Source organism: Protopterus annectens, chromosome 14.part0, assembly GCF_019279795.1.
Source record: "Protopterus annectens isolate FY-2018-M chromosome 14.part0, PAN1.0, whole genome shotgun sequence".
Lineage (NCBI taxonomy): Eukaryota > Metazoa > Chordata > Ceratodontiformes > Protopteridae > Protopterus > Protopterus annectens.
Window position 1 is genome coordinate 779,441,741 of NC_056748.1, and position 14,674 is coordinate 779,456,414.

At 36.9% G+C, this 14,674-nt stretch overlaps 1 protein-coding gene across 2 annotated transcripts in view; it reads right to left on the reverse strand.

The window, feature by feature from the left end:
• Positions 1 to 13,061, reverse strand: part of CHAT (choline O-acetyltransferase) — a 683,939-nt gene extending 670,878 nt beyond the window's left edge. For both annotated transcript variants that reach the window (XM_044056519.1, XM_044056518.1), the window contains exons 1-2: positions 12,840 to 13,061; positions 11,990 to 12,120 (exon numbers count right to left, since the gene is read on the reverse strand). In XM_044056519.1, the coding sequence (XP_043912454.1) occupies positions 11,990 to 12,052 (63 nt within the window). In that variant the 5' untranslated portion in view covers positions 12,053 to 12,120; positions 12,840 to 13,061. The remainder of the gene's footprint in view (positions 1 to 11,989; positions 12,121 to 12,839) is intronic.
• Between the last annotated feature and the right edge of the window lie 1,613 nt (positions 13,062 to 14,674).

Here is a 14,674-nt window from a genome sequence, read left to right on the forward strand (position 1 = left end):
TGTTACTCAACCATTTCTTTGTTGAAATACACACAAACATATTACAAAAAGGCTGCAGTAACTTGTAGAATTCCTCTCACTTTCCTGTATAAATCAGATAAATCCAATCTGGATAGGCTGCATTTTTTAAGCTGGGGAACAGATTATCTTCCTTACTCTGATTGCCTTTTTTTCTGTACAAATTCCCTGTGATTCCTCCCAGAATTCCCTTAGAATTGGAAACAAATGAATCTAACTCCATTATTGAGGAGTAGCCTTAATATAAAGATAGAAACCACTCTCCCTCATTAGCTTCAGAACACTGTGTCTGATTTCTATTCTATTCTATTCTGCTCTCCTTGTATACATCCTAGTGTCAGTTGTAGGATGCCTTTCTTCCCCCTTAAATTCCATAGTGCTCAAAGCTGACATAACAGTCGCTATATTAGATGACCACCCTAGCACAGAGCCATTGGTTCTTGTGACCTCAGATTGGGTGTAGGCCCATGACAACCTATGTACTTTCATATTGTGGTGACCTGTTTTTTTTTTTTTTTTTATAAAATTTGAAGTTGAAATCGCTATAGACATAAAGCCATCTTTCTGTCTATAGAGCCATTCAGGGGTGTGTCTATAACTAGCCAGAAATAGTTTCCCTATCAATAATACTTAAGAGTAGGGAACCCACTTAAATGGTGAAGCATTAATTTACAGTCACTGAATATCTCCATCCATCATTACTCAAGTTTAATGTTTATATAATATGTTGGGTGTTCTAAATCCTCTATGTTTTGTGCTAGCATTGCTCATATTGTTATATTAAACTAGCTTTACTGGCAGCTGGAAAAATATTTTTTCCATCTTGATTCAGTTGTTTATATTCCTGGGTATGATATTAATTGTGCTGCTTAGTTAACTTGTTCATTAAATTGTGCATCATATTTCATGTCAATGCTGCCATTACTTTGCTAACATGCTTTTATTTTATTTTGCATTTTTTAATAGGATAGGTGGACTAGTATATAAAAGGTACACAAATCCGAATCACTAAGCAGTTCATTATGTGCACTTTTGCCTCAAGAGCATGCAGTAAATGTGCACTACTGCCCTAAATATGCACCTTCATCACCCACACCCAAAATATGCTTAAAACTGGGCATCTCACCAAACAGAATATTTGACCTAGCTACAGCTGTTATCAAGCAGGATTTCATATTCACATACTCATGAGTCTGTTTACTTGGTCTGGTTAGCTACTTCCTTAAGAACATTTTCTAATTGTACCTTTTGCAACTTGTTAGTTTCCACACCTTAGGAAAATCATATATCTTGTAATTAGAGGGCAGATTAACTAAAGTTTGCTTTGCATGTATGTCACACATTTGACATACAAGGTATAGTGGTTCTACTTCCCAGTAGAGGGACGTTATAATCTTCAGTTACAAATGTTTTATACACACACACACGCACATATATATATATATATATATATATATATATGTGTGTATATATATATATATATATATATATATATTTATGGTTCTACCTGACATAGCCGAAACCACACAACACCGACACCACATATTCGACAGTCCATAAACACGAAACCACACATAACAAATAACCTACACTGCACACACCACAATAACAATTATTAAAACAAAACACATCCCCATTCCACAAACCACACACACAACACAAGCACACCAAAATCCTTACAAGCCCACACTAAACCTTACCCTAACCCTAAGGTCTCCCTAACCCTAACTCACTTAACCCCCCCCTTAAACTAAACCAACCCACCCCTATCCTAGCCCCCCCTAACAACTCTCTAACCCCCCCCTATCGCTTCCCTAACCCTAACTCACTTAACCCACCCCTATCCCCACAGACCGTCAATCTCCACACTTACCTGCCTCGCATATGTGTTGGTGTGTGTCATCCGTGTGTGGTCTTCTGCATTGTCGATGTTCTGCCACGGTCTTCTTCACTTCGATCTTCTGGGAGCTCCGTCGATCGTCGGTCTTTCGCTGTCGGCGAAGTCAGGTAGAACCATATATATATATATATATATATGTGTGTGTGTGTGTGTGTGTATATATATATATATATATATATATATATATTTTTTTTTTTTTTTTGGCATGGTCCACATGCCTCTAGGGTCCCCAGTGCTGACCTTTTGAGGGACATTTGCATCTTGAAGCAGTCCCATCTGGGAGGGGGCAAGGGCCATATCATCTGGGGACAATTTGATTAATAATTTAGATGACAAAGGTGGAGGGAACTGAGGAAGCCTTTGCTTTTAAGTAGCATCAGATTATCCTTCCATAACTTGGATTTTCTTTTCCCAAAGACAGTTTCTGGGATAGGAATGGTGGAAGGTGCACAGTAAGACAGTGCAACTAGTGCCATGTTTATTTTAGAGAGGAAAATATGGCCAGACTTTTTTTTTCAATTCAGAGGCAAACTGCTTAGTTTGGGTGCTGACCAGGAACCAGTACAGTTTAGTGCAATTGAAGTACCTACCTATATAAATGGTTAGAATAAGGGTTTTTGAGTGTCCATACATTAGTGAGGGTAAAACATTTCACTTGACAAAAAATCTTTGAAAAGGTCATGTTATAAGATAATTTCAGAAATATATGAAAATGATATGCAGGTGCAGGGCTATACATCCTGAATTTCCCTGACAGTTTTTTTTTTCCCAGTGAGGATAAGTATGATCACTTATGCTTGGAGATCAGAGAGGAGAATAAAATATTATAGTGACAGCTTCACTACCTGGAATAATGGGTCACAAGGCAAATCAGTGACTATTTTGTTATAAAATTGCGCTAATCACTTCCAAATGAATGCTTTTATCAAACAATGCAGTGTGTTTAACTGTATGTCATGCTGTATGGGTTCCAACAGCTACAATATCCATGTTATTTTGTTTGCTACCTCCTTTGTTTTCAGCTTTAATTCCTGAAGGATAAGAATTTGTAATTATTATTATTTTTTTTTTATCTTTGTTCTGAATTAGTGCCCTTCATTAATTCCTCAAAGTTCCATACTTCCATTTAACATTGGGGAGTACTTAGGCTCTGCCCACGTGCCCCATCTTCTATCCAAAGAGCAGTAAGTAACAAGTAAATAAAGCAACTAACAGTATAATACATATAAAAGTTTTAACATGTAAACTATATGCAATAACATGAAAATCTTTCAAGGAAAACAGTAGAGCATACTGACATCAGGAAGTATTTTAAATGGTCAAACAGTAAAGGAGCTAGCATGTGTCCTATCAGAAACCAGAGTGTAGGTTGACAGCTCATGTAAGCCTTGAAATACGTCTGCTAGTTGACACATACCATATGCAGCCACCCTGCCAGAGACTGTGGAAGAATAAGTATCAGACAGAAACTATATGCTGCTACAAGCATGGCTGTCTGCAAAATGCATCCTATGGTCCTGTTTCAGTTCAACGTAATGGAGTTCACCACACCATGTCTCAGCTAACCCCCTAGACTAAAACTAATATTCCTTATTAGAATATAAATTTACAATATCACAGAAACACTTTTATATATGTGTGGGGGGGGGGTTGAGCCTTCCCCGTGCACCCATGCAGCAGACAATATTCCTAGCACATACTCCCCAGTTTATAGAAATATTTTCATTAGAACCACAGCTTAAAAGAAAGAACACATTTATTACTATGCTAGTGTCAGAAAAAATGGACTGTCTCAATTGTGGTAGCCACTTTTTTACTCAGTATGTAGCCCATCAAGATTGTCTTTTTTTTCCCTGTAAAACCTTAATAAACCATATGAATACCACATATAATTACTGCTTCTTATGGAGGGTTTCATTTAGAACAAGTCATGCAATTTTCATATGTTTCAAGGTATCCTGGAAATGGGATTAAGGTTTATAATGCTTAGAGCTCCATTTCACCCTGAAAAATTCTGTTACCACATTACTAGCTATAGGTCCCAATCAATATCCCCCAAAGATCATGGAAATACCATAATACCACTGAGGGGTTAAATATCAAAACAAATAACTTCTTGCTAGGGGATTGATTGGCGCACTTGCACCTCTAAAAATGGATGTGCTGAGCATTTCTTACACTTTGTTAAAACCACTGCACTGAAGAAAAGAGTAAATCTACCACCCGGAGGCTCTAATATCCTTAACCTTGACATTACCAATCTAGCCCCTGACCTTACCCTACCATTCATCTCCTCATTATTGGTTCCATATGACCATAAATCTGTCATTTCTCTGTCAGGACCAGTGGCACCACCACACCATTAAATGAGAACGTTGGGGACTTCTGCAGGGCAACCCTTCAGCTTGTAGATGATCTACACAAAATTTCCTACAATCCTGGCAAATGATCCTAACACAGAGGGCCTCTGCATATACTTCCAATTTTTACCACTACCTAAGCAGCTGCATATAAAAGTATGTACCTGTCCCTTCTAAATATAATTATATATTTGGGAATAAACCACTGTGGTGGAACTGTATACCAAAAGAAGGAAAAAGTGAAAATTTGTAAGAAATGACCATCCCCCTACTGCAAGACCAGATTGAAACATGCTAGCAAGAAACTTAAGAGCACTAATAGAAAATGCAAATCAGAGTAGGAATTTAAGGCTGCTATGGTTGAAGAAGCAAACTAAAATCTTTCTTCAGTTACATCACGAAATTCAGGAATAATGCTCAACAGTGTATTGAGCTCATCCATAATATCATCACAGATTCCAGTCCTAATATGTTAACCAATTTATCAGCAAACAAATTTAGTGCTAACTTTAATCCACCTGCCCACAATGTTTCCCCACTATTTCTGAAAATATAGTTTCCCTCGAAGTCACTTTTGAGTAACCCTTAGAATTCCTGTCAAAGGTTAAAAATATTATCTCTGTGAAACCAGATAACATACCAGCTACATTCTCATCAGTGCCTAGTATATACTATCCAAGCCTTTAGTTAAACTGATAAACCTTGTGTTTGTGCCTGATACCTGGAGAAAAGCCACTGTGGTGTCCCTCTACAGACCTATGTAATTATAGTCCCATTAGCCTTTATGGCATATATGCAAAACCATGGAACTTATCATAGCACAACTTATTTTTACAGAAATAAGCACTTAACTGATCTAGTCCCCAGTCAATTTGGTTTTATGAAGTGCAGGTCTTGTCTAAGGAACATAATAAACATCTCTGAAAAGGTTATAGATGCTGCGGATAGTGGTCAGTCTGTGTACACTGCTTATCTTGACCTGGCCAGGGCTTTTGATACTCTTCCCATACTTCTGTGATTGAAAAATAAGGCAAAATTCATGCAAACTCCTACATTGTCCACTGGATTGCAAACTGGCCCTCCAACAGATCCCAAGTTGTGAAAGTTGCTGCTATCCAACCTCAGTGTAAAATTGTAAGTAGTGGGGTACTACGTGGATCTGTGCTGGGGCCCTCTTGAGCTTGGCATTTATTTTGCAGACTTCCCAGCCAATATCCCAGAAGTATAATTGAACAAGTTTGCTGATGACTACAAGCTGGGTACTGCTATCCACAAATCCATTAAACTGCTCCAATATGCACAAAAGCAGTGAACTGAAAATTGTTCTCAAGATATATTCAAAAAAGTGCAGCATAGTACTGTTTGGCAAAAGTAAAAAGCTGCTCCCAACTCATATGTTTTAATCAGCAGTCTCCTTCAGACAGATATTGTCATAACAGACCCAGGTACTTATATAGACAACTCTCTCATTCAATCCTCATATATTCACCATAGTCATGAAATCCTATTTGGCCCAGTTACTTTCCATGGGAATATCTTCAAGATGGAAAGAAGTCATCTTTCCTTATAAGACCCATCATTAAATACAGTACTCCTTCTGGTATTTACAAATCCTAGCATATCACTCAATTGAAATGACCCCAACAATGTTTAGCAATGAAAATTAAAGTCCTTAAATCTTTCAGCTATTCCTAATAGATTAGCTCAACTATCCATATACTCTCTAACCTACCTGCTCCAAGGTGAATTGTCTCACTTTTTGAGCCATAAAACATCCAATCTGATTTCACCTCCTATTTATCATATTTTCAGTGTGGCTCCACAAACACCCATACTAGTGACCTAAATGTATACCAACAAATAAACAAGAGTCACTTGAGAGAAAGAGGTTCCTAAATCAATGCATCTCCAATCTATAGAATAAGTTACAGCTACTATTGAAACATTGGCACTTCAAATGCCAAGTGCTGACATGATGATGAAAAAAAAGACTTAAAATCCTGGAGAAAAGTGAATCTCAAACATTGCTCTTCTCCCTTAAACTTATTTTTTGCAGGGAGCAACCTCCCCCCAAAAATAATTATATATACTAACTCCAGGATTGCCATGCCTTGGAGAAAATTATGTATCCTGGGAAATGGCCATCTCAGATTTAGTATATGTAAGGCATTTTGTTTCAGCCATTCAATCTCTATATTTTGAGACTCCATATAGTGGGTCCCAACATTTCAAATGGGTAACAAGAGTTATCACTGCAGGTCAAAGAAAGTGCTACTTTGGTCTGCCTTTAAGGCTGCTCTTGATGACTGGCTGGGTAGACAGATTTACACCAGGGTTATGATGTACAGCCCTGTTTGCTTTGGGAGTTGAGTACTATTAAATGCTCATACAGGCTGGCAAGAATGTTTAAGTGTGTCTACTTAAAGATATATATGACTAGGCATTGTATTGCCCCAGTGAATACTTAACTACTATTGTTTCTATATTTATTTGTTGTTTTTACTAGTCACTCTTCCATCTATTAATTTTCATACTGAACCTGCAATGCATGTGTTTTACTGTCTAAATCCTGATGCACGTTTGTACAAAGTGTATACATTCATGCTGTTCGTTAATAAATGTTATTTTTTCTTTACATATGTGTTATTGCATGTATATCATGATATGTTTTTAATATGCCAGACAGTTGAAAATTACTTCAATGAAAAACTAAGAAAAAAGGTATAAATTCTGTACCAAGATGCTGTACGCTATAGTCTCACTAGTGTCATACCTTGTGGCTCATGCTAAAGCTACAGTGTGTGTGTGTGTGTGTGCATGCGCATGTGTGCTACACATTTGGTAGAAAGATTTTTGTGAGTTTAAAAGAAGATAGGATCCACAAATGAGTGAATGCTCATTTGAGTGAATCACATATGGCTCAATGTAATTGTATATAGTGCAGGTAAGCAGGAGTGTGCATGAAAAGTGTTTGAATTTAAAAGTTGTGGTTGTGAAGATGCACAAGACTCTGTTAAAAGTGGTTGATGTAGATATGCAAGTATTTACATGTTAGGGTTAGAGTAAAGGTTAGGTAACAGTATAGATTCAGTGTTGTGCATATTTTGTGTTGTCTGTATTCTGTGTCCTTCTGTCCTGTGTAGTGGTACTGTTAGTGAAAGGATTTTTAGTACCATCTGTCCTATTTACTCAGGTGTGCTAACCCTGACCATAACCTCAACCCTAACCCTGCCCATGCTCTACCCTAAGTATTACATGAGCAAAAATCCTTTCCCTAATTATATCACTACCAAGACAACAGTTGGTCTTACTTTTGTAGCTGGGGATTACTGATATAGGGCTTTCTTAGTGAGAGGAAACTATTCAATGTTTTGTGATTCTTTTTTTTTTTGTTCTTCATCTTGTGATTCTCACTTTTGGGTTTTCTACATTTCATGACGTAGCCACACACACACACACACACACACACACACACACACACACATATATAGCTGTGGATACATAGCACATACAAACACGTGTGTGCATTTGTGTGTTGGCATATACTGCTGCACAAACTTATTATCTTCATCAGAGACAGCAGTTCAGTGGAACAGATAACATTATTCATTCAACATTTCTTCTCTTAAAAAAGTAACAATTTACAACTGTATTTTCCTGTTGACAAATGTATAGCTACAACATTTCTCTTTGTTTTGCAGTATCACTACTTAACTAACTGTATAACAAATACTGTCCCAGCCACTGGGTGTGGGCATACTATAGAAAGTCAAAATTCTAAACTATATAGGGGCTGGAACAAAGTTCCACTTCTGGTTGTTTTTAGCAATTATTTCAGTGATATAATTAGCCTTATATACTGTACTACACAACCATAGCACTTATTAGAATATATACGTTCACCATCTTGTACAAGTTTAATTGTTTTTATCTTTAAGCACATCATGAGTGGGGCCTATGTATGTGCATTAACCTGTGCGCGCACATATGTATATATTTATATATGGACTGCTTCAGAAGGCTAAAAAACAAAATTAGCTGTTATAAATATGCTTGTCACATGACCAAACACAGTCAGCTGGTAATTGAGGAACAACACAAATTATTATATTTAAATAGACAGATCTTCTTCTTCTTCTTTCGGCTTTTCCCAGTTAGGGGTCACCACAGTGGATCACCTGTCCGCTCATGATTGGCAGTAGAGTTTTTACGGTGTTGAGTTGCCAGCTTGGTGCCCAACCTTCCACAGAAGGCACACACACACACACACACACACACTCTCATACCTAGGGCCAATTTAGAGTGTTCAATCCACCTACAGCATGTCTTTGGGATGTGGGAGGAAACCAGAGCACCCGGAGGAAACCCACGCGACCACAGGGAGGACATGCAGACTCCCCATTTAAAGAGACAGATCTAACGACTATAATCCTTAAAAAACAAATTTAAATATATTTACTATCAAGACACTGTAAAAAATAAATAAAAATGTGTGTGTATATATATATATATATATATATATATATATATATATATATAATATACATAATTACAGTACATAAGTATCACATTATGGTATGGTTCATTAAAAATTGGAAAGAAATCTATGTAAGATATTGGGTATTAACTATTTTATATTCAAATTTTTATCTTAGAAATGGTGTAACATTTTGTAAAAAAAATTATAATTTTGAAACTGTAATATTTAAAATAGTGGTTATGGATGTCCTATTATTAAGGCCCAGCATAATTGTGGCATTCACACGTAACTGTCATTTTAACTCTCTCTCTCTTCAATAGTGTGTACCCATGGGCCACCTCTAGTGTCTCTCAGAACTTTTTCTAGCCAAATTTTTTTTTATCACTATACACTGTAGAGTGTCTAATTAATGCATTCTAATATGGGAGCACATTTATGATATAAAAAGGAAAGACAAGAATGCACTGTTTAGGCACTCATATGAAAGCATGTTTAAAATATAAAAAGGAAAGACAGTGAGTGACTAAACAGTGCATTCTTGTTGTCTTTTCCTTTTCATGTTATAAACATGCTCCCATATTCTTTTGCTCAACTTCCTTTCTGTCTTTTCAATATAAAATGATTCACAAGAGAGAATTGATGACTGATCAGTTTATTATCCTTATCTGCTTCAAAAGCTTCCTTTAAATTCCTGTTCCTACTAAATACAACATTTACATGGAGGCCAATAATAGATTTTATATCAGCGGAATAAATACAGTTCCAGTTCTTGTTCATAGAATATATCAACCTGTAAAGAATAATGCTTTGCTAATAAACGTCCTGGTGTGAGCTACTGTAAAGGTGGTATCCCAAATAAAAATTTTAGTAAGGACTGCAAACAAAAAATATCTTAGCCTGTTGATGTAGACAGCAGTTATAAAATAACTTATTTTAATGTAGGGAGGAAGTTCTTCCTTCCCACCCTATCTCTCTCTCACACACACACACACACACACACACACACACACACACACACACACACACACACACACACACACACACACACACACACACACACACACACACACACACACACACACACACACACACACACACACACACACACACACACACACACACACACACACACACACACACACACACACACACACACACACACACACACACACACACACACACACAGTGATGTACTACCTTTTTCTCAGATTAGCTATAAATGCTATCACTGACCACAGGTGCACTTGTTTTCAGAGAATTACACTGCTAGCTCCACTTAGTAGCACCTTGGAAAGGAATTCGCTTTTCAAAGAGAGTTAACAGCCTTAGACTCTGGTCACTCTGCACATAAGACAATAAGGACCTCTTGTCATAATCATGTGTGTTTTTGTAAACTTTTTGAAATTTAAAATTATACCCAAGCATACCATATAGCTAGAGTTTAAAAAAAAAAACTTTAGAATGCTGGTTACCAAGGATTTAACTACTGACTATTAATCCCATAAACATTCTTGCTTGTACTTAATATCAGTATCACATGATGTATAAAGGAATAATGCCAGGATTGCTGTACCTTATTGTTTAGCATGTGGAAATACTGAGTGCAGGTGTTCAGTGGTCTACTCTGTCTGTGTCATGCAGCTAGTCCTGCTAAGTGGCATGCTGCTTTTGATACCACGTGGTTTCTTGTTTCATTAGAAGCCATAACTACATTCAAATTAAGATCATCACCATCACAATACCTGAGACACTATCATATTCTACTCCGAAGTGCACTTAGTGCACAGAAGCAAATAGTCCACAAACCTTATCATGTTTAAAATACATGTCATAATCTCCCAAGGAATGTAGATAGTAAAAAACAACATATGCTCTGGCAAATACAATTTCACACAAGCACTCCATGATAGCTGCCAATGAAAGAAAGATACAAAGTGAAGAAAGACTACCTTAACATGGTGATGCATTGCTAAAATCTCTTGATTCTAAGCTCCAGGATGTGGGGTAAAATCCTGACATCTAGTCACTGTCTTTATAGAGTTTTGCAAGTTTTGTCCCCCCCCCCCCATGCTTGTTTGTTTGTTTTTCTCTGGTTAGCCTGTTTTTCTCCCACATCATAAAACATGCTAGTTGATTGGCTACTCTAAACCGCCTTTATTCCTGCTGAAGATATGGTTGAAAAAGGTCAGTTAAGTAGTTGGCAAATGAATACATTGAAAATAAAAAGAATTTTCTTTCTCTTACAGTGTTTTTTATACCCATATGTTAACCAGGTAAACCCATTGGAGAAATTGTCCCTTTTCAGGGGTGACCCAGGAGCACTGTCTGGTTAAGTGACTTGCTCAGAGTCACACAGCAGGCAAATGAAGGTGGGAGGAATCAAATCCTAGATACAGGAAGCATCTCATGAACAGCTCATAACTTCAGTCTTCTCTGCTGATTAATTACTAAACTTACAAATTATAGATTTCTCGGTAGATAATTAAGCAACAACAAATAATGCATTCCAATATATTATATGGTGGACATTTTATTGCATGTCATAGAAGATGAAACAGAGGAGCACTGCAGCTACAGTAAAATGCTATTCCAAGAGTATAAACAGCATATGGGTGCATGAGTGTGCATGTAACTCTCTCAGCAGCTGTTCTGATAAATCCCATGAGCTGTCCTTATCAACAGAGTAGCAGCTATAGTTTAGTAAATCCCATTTTGTGCACATGGGATCTACTAATTCTATTTATTATCTTTATAAGTGATATGATACAACCCTTTAATGATACTTAATTCTAATATAATAACTGATTCTTCTCTTCTCATTAGAGCTATCTAGGAAATGCTGTCCATAGTGCATTCATGCAGGATTGCAAAATAACATTAAATTAGCTTTAAGGCTGGTAGAATAATACTAGATTATTAGAATAAAACTTTTACTGCCCCTGTTAATATATGTACTAGGATGTGACTAAAGGCTTAATCAGTCTGTCAAGCAAGATATGGGACCAACTTGTGGTATCATGTGAAAAATCACAGCCCTTAATGTCATTAACCTATAAGTTCTAGTGGTGTTTTCCATTATTTAACCAATCATAGCCCAGATCTGTAGGAGGTATAGCTGAGAAACACTTGTGAAAAACTTGTGAATATGGAACAGTTAATGTTCAGATAGTTACAGTATGGTATTGCCTTTGTCTTCCTTGCAAAATATATATAAAATGAAATGATATTTACATAGCTACTTCTCCTGGCAGTTGGTCTCTCTTTTTCCTTGGTGGATTTTTCTAGGACAGGCATCCTTTCTCTTGAGACTAATTGACGATTCTTTCACAGACTCCAGAAGAAGGGGATGTTTTGCTCAAGTCCTTGAATATAAGGAAATATATGTTATATTTGTGAGGATTACTCCTAATAATGTAATAAAAAAACATACAAGAAGGAAAGAAAGAAACACACTGGAGGAACAGAGTAAATTGCAATGGACAGGAAATATAGGAAAGTGTAAAGGAAAGAAGGAAGGAGTCAGGAAAGAAAGTGGAAAAAGTAGATAGGGGTGACTAAAATCCATGATATAAGAGAACATGATGCCCAAGATTTGAGATGGAGAAATGGACACTGAGAAAACCGGACATGGATGTATCATATCATGTTACACTTTTGCACTCAGATCATGTGTAAAGCAGTATTAGAAAATTTAATAATAATTAATAATCTAACAGCATAATTATACAGTGACACTGCCAAGTAAGTAGCTGCTTAAAATAATGTCTTGATGGTATCTCCGAAGCTCATTGTCCAGAATTTTGACAGACTGGTGAAGTAGACAGCTGTAAATAGAGAAACTGAACCTCATGTGATTGGCGGGGTACGAAAAAACAAAAACATTTTGCCCGTGATAGATTTGAAGTTGGTCGCTGGCAAACAGTGAGGAAAATCTGATCTCCATTCTCTTGCAATTACCAACAGTTTGTAAAGAATACAAAATGAAAAAGAAATCATGAAATATTGATATAATCATCTTGAAGTGATGTAGTGATCTAGATCGCACATAAAACAGCCCCAGGCAAGTAAACTAGAATCTTACCTGCACTAAGGCATGAACTTAAAAGAGTATCTTCAAGATAATTTCAGAAGGGGACCTGCATGACTGTCACTGGAGACAATAATCCTACTTTCGCGGTATAGTAAGCTCTGCAGTGTGTTCCACCCCTTGTTCTTCCATTTAAGTATTTTTTATCTTGCTTTATCTAGCAAAGGTTGCACACCTGCTTTAGACCCGACTCACTTAGAAAGCTGAGGTTCCAAGGGCTACGCTCTACCTTTTCTCCTGGAACTGCCAAACTCCTCCTCCCTCGCCTCCCATTGGCAGTGCTGGGATAGTGACGGAAAGGACCACTGGACACACCCTGCTTTGCTTTCCCTGTTTTTACATACATCATACTGTCACACGGAGATGGGAGATGCTCTGTGTGTATTTGAAACAGCATGCTCCTATAATGTCTTGCATCTTCAATTGCAGACTGGCGACGGAATTAAAATAAATCAATAACTTTCCTGCTCAAAGTAGAAAACGTGGGGCACCCTCAGCTAAATAAGGTTTCAGTCATGCCAAACAGGTCGTAGTATAAACACGTTTGTTTGGTTCAGAAATTACTATTACAAGTTTACTGGTCATATTCTACAAGAGGTCCCAGCTTCTTACTGCAGGAGTCAGAGACAACAGTAAAAATAACTAGGAGTAAAGCAACACCACCATGGACACGTTTTAAATATCTCATACACTTGTCGGGTTTGAATAAAAGTCATAAAATGTTTAAGAAACACGGCACACTGCAAAAAGAAAACAGAGACATCCCAAAAGTCACATAGTTGCTTTCATAGATATCAACTACTATATAGCCTTAGTGCTATGATTTTATTCAAAGATTTAGCTGCTCTCCTCTGTGTTCTTCAAGATTTGTTGAATTTATTCAGAAATAGACTACACGTTATTAAATAAATCAGTTAAGACTTTACAAAGGCTTCTTATCAGTAACTATATGGGAGTTAATAAGCGAAGACTTTTGTAGTCTGGCAGAATAAGAAAGTGCGTCTCTGTGCTGTGATTTTGACAGCAGGTGCTACTGGTGTTAATGTGCATAGGTTGAAAGCTATGGTACTGTTTTGCAAAGTATCTCTTTTTTTAATCTTGGGTGATGTGTTCTTTTTCTGTTAATTTTAGGTGTCGTAACGACGGATTTTATGACGTTAACACACTTTTATACTGCATAACTTCCAATAGTGAGAATAATTAAACTTAAGAAATCTGATTACATTGCAAATAATACTCTGCCCTTGTTTTTTTTTTTTTTTTTTTTTTTTGTGCCCCTGTAAATTTCACCTGATTTATTATCGGACATGTACCATGAAAAGAAATTGTTATGTTTCCTATAGCACTGTCACTGTGCAGTCGGAGGATAGTGAAGTAAAGTTTAAGGAAGAAGTGTTTAATTATTTTACTTCCATTTCGTCGTCTGACTGTGTAACTATTTGATTTTTCTTTTTTCCCCATTGTCTGAAAGTTAAAAGAATGATCTTCTTCTAACCCTTGCTCTTTGCAGTGAAACTATGGAAAGTACACCAAGCTTATTCTAAGCAGATGCTTAAATAACCTTTATATCCCGGTAGGACATCAGGTGTATCTGCTTATTTCTTCAAGGGAAAGGGCGTGCCCAGCCTGCGTTTACTCTTTTGGACAGCAGGTGGCTTTTTGAAAAGTAATACCATCATAAAAAGGTTTTGTCGAAAAGCTATGCTTTTTGATAGTGGATTAAAAGCTAAATATCACATATGGGGAGTGAAAGCTGGTCTCATTAACAAAAATGTATTTAGCGGACGTGATATTTGGATCACCAAACGTCGTGTCCTGAAAGCTATGGA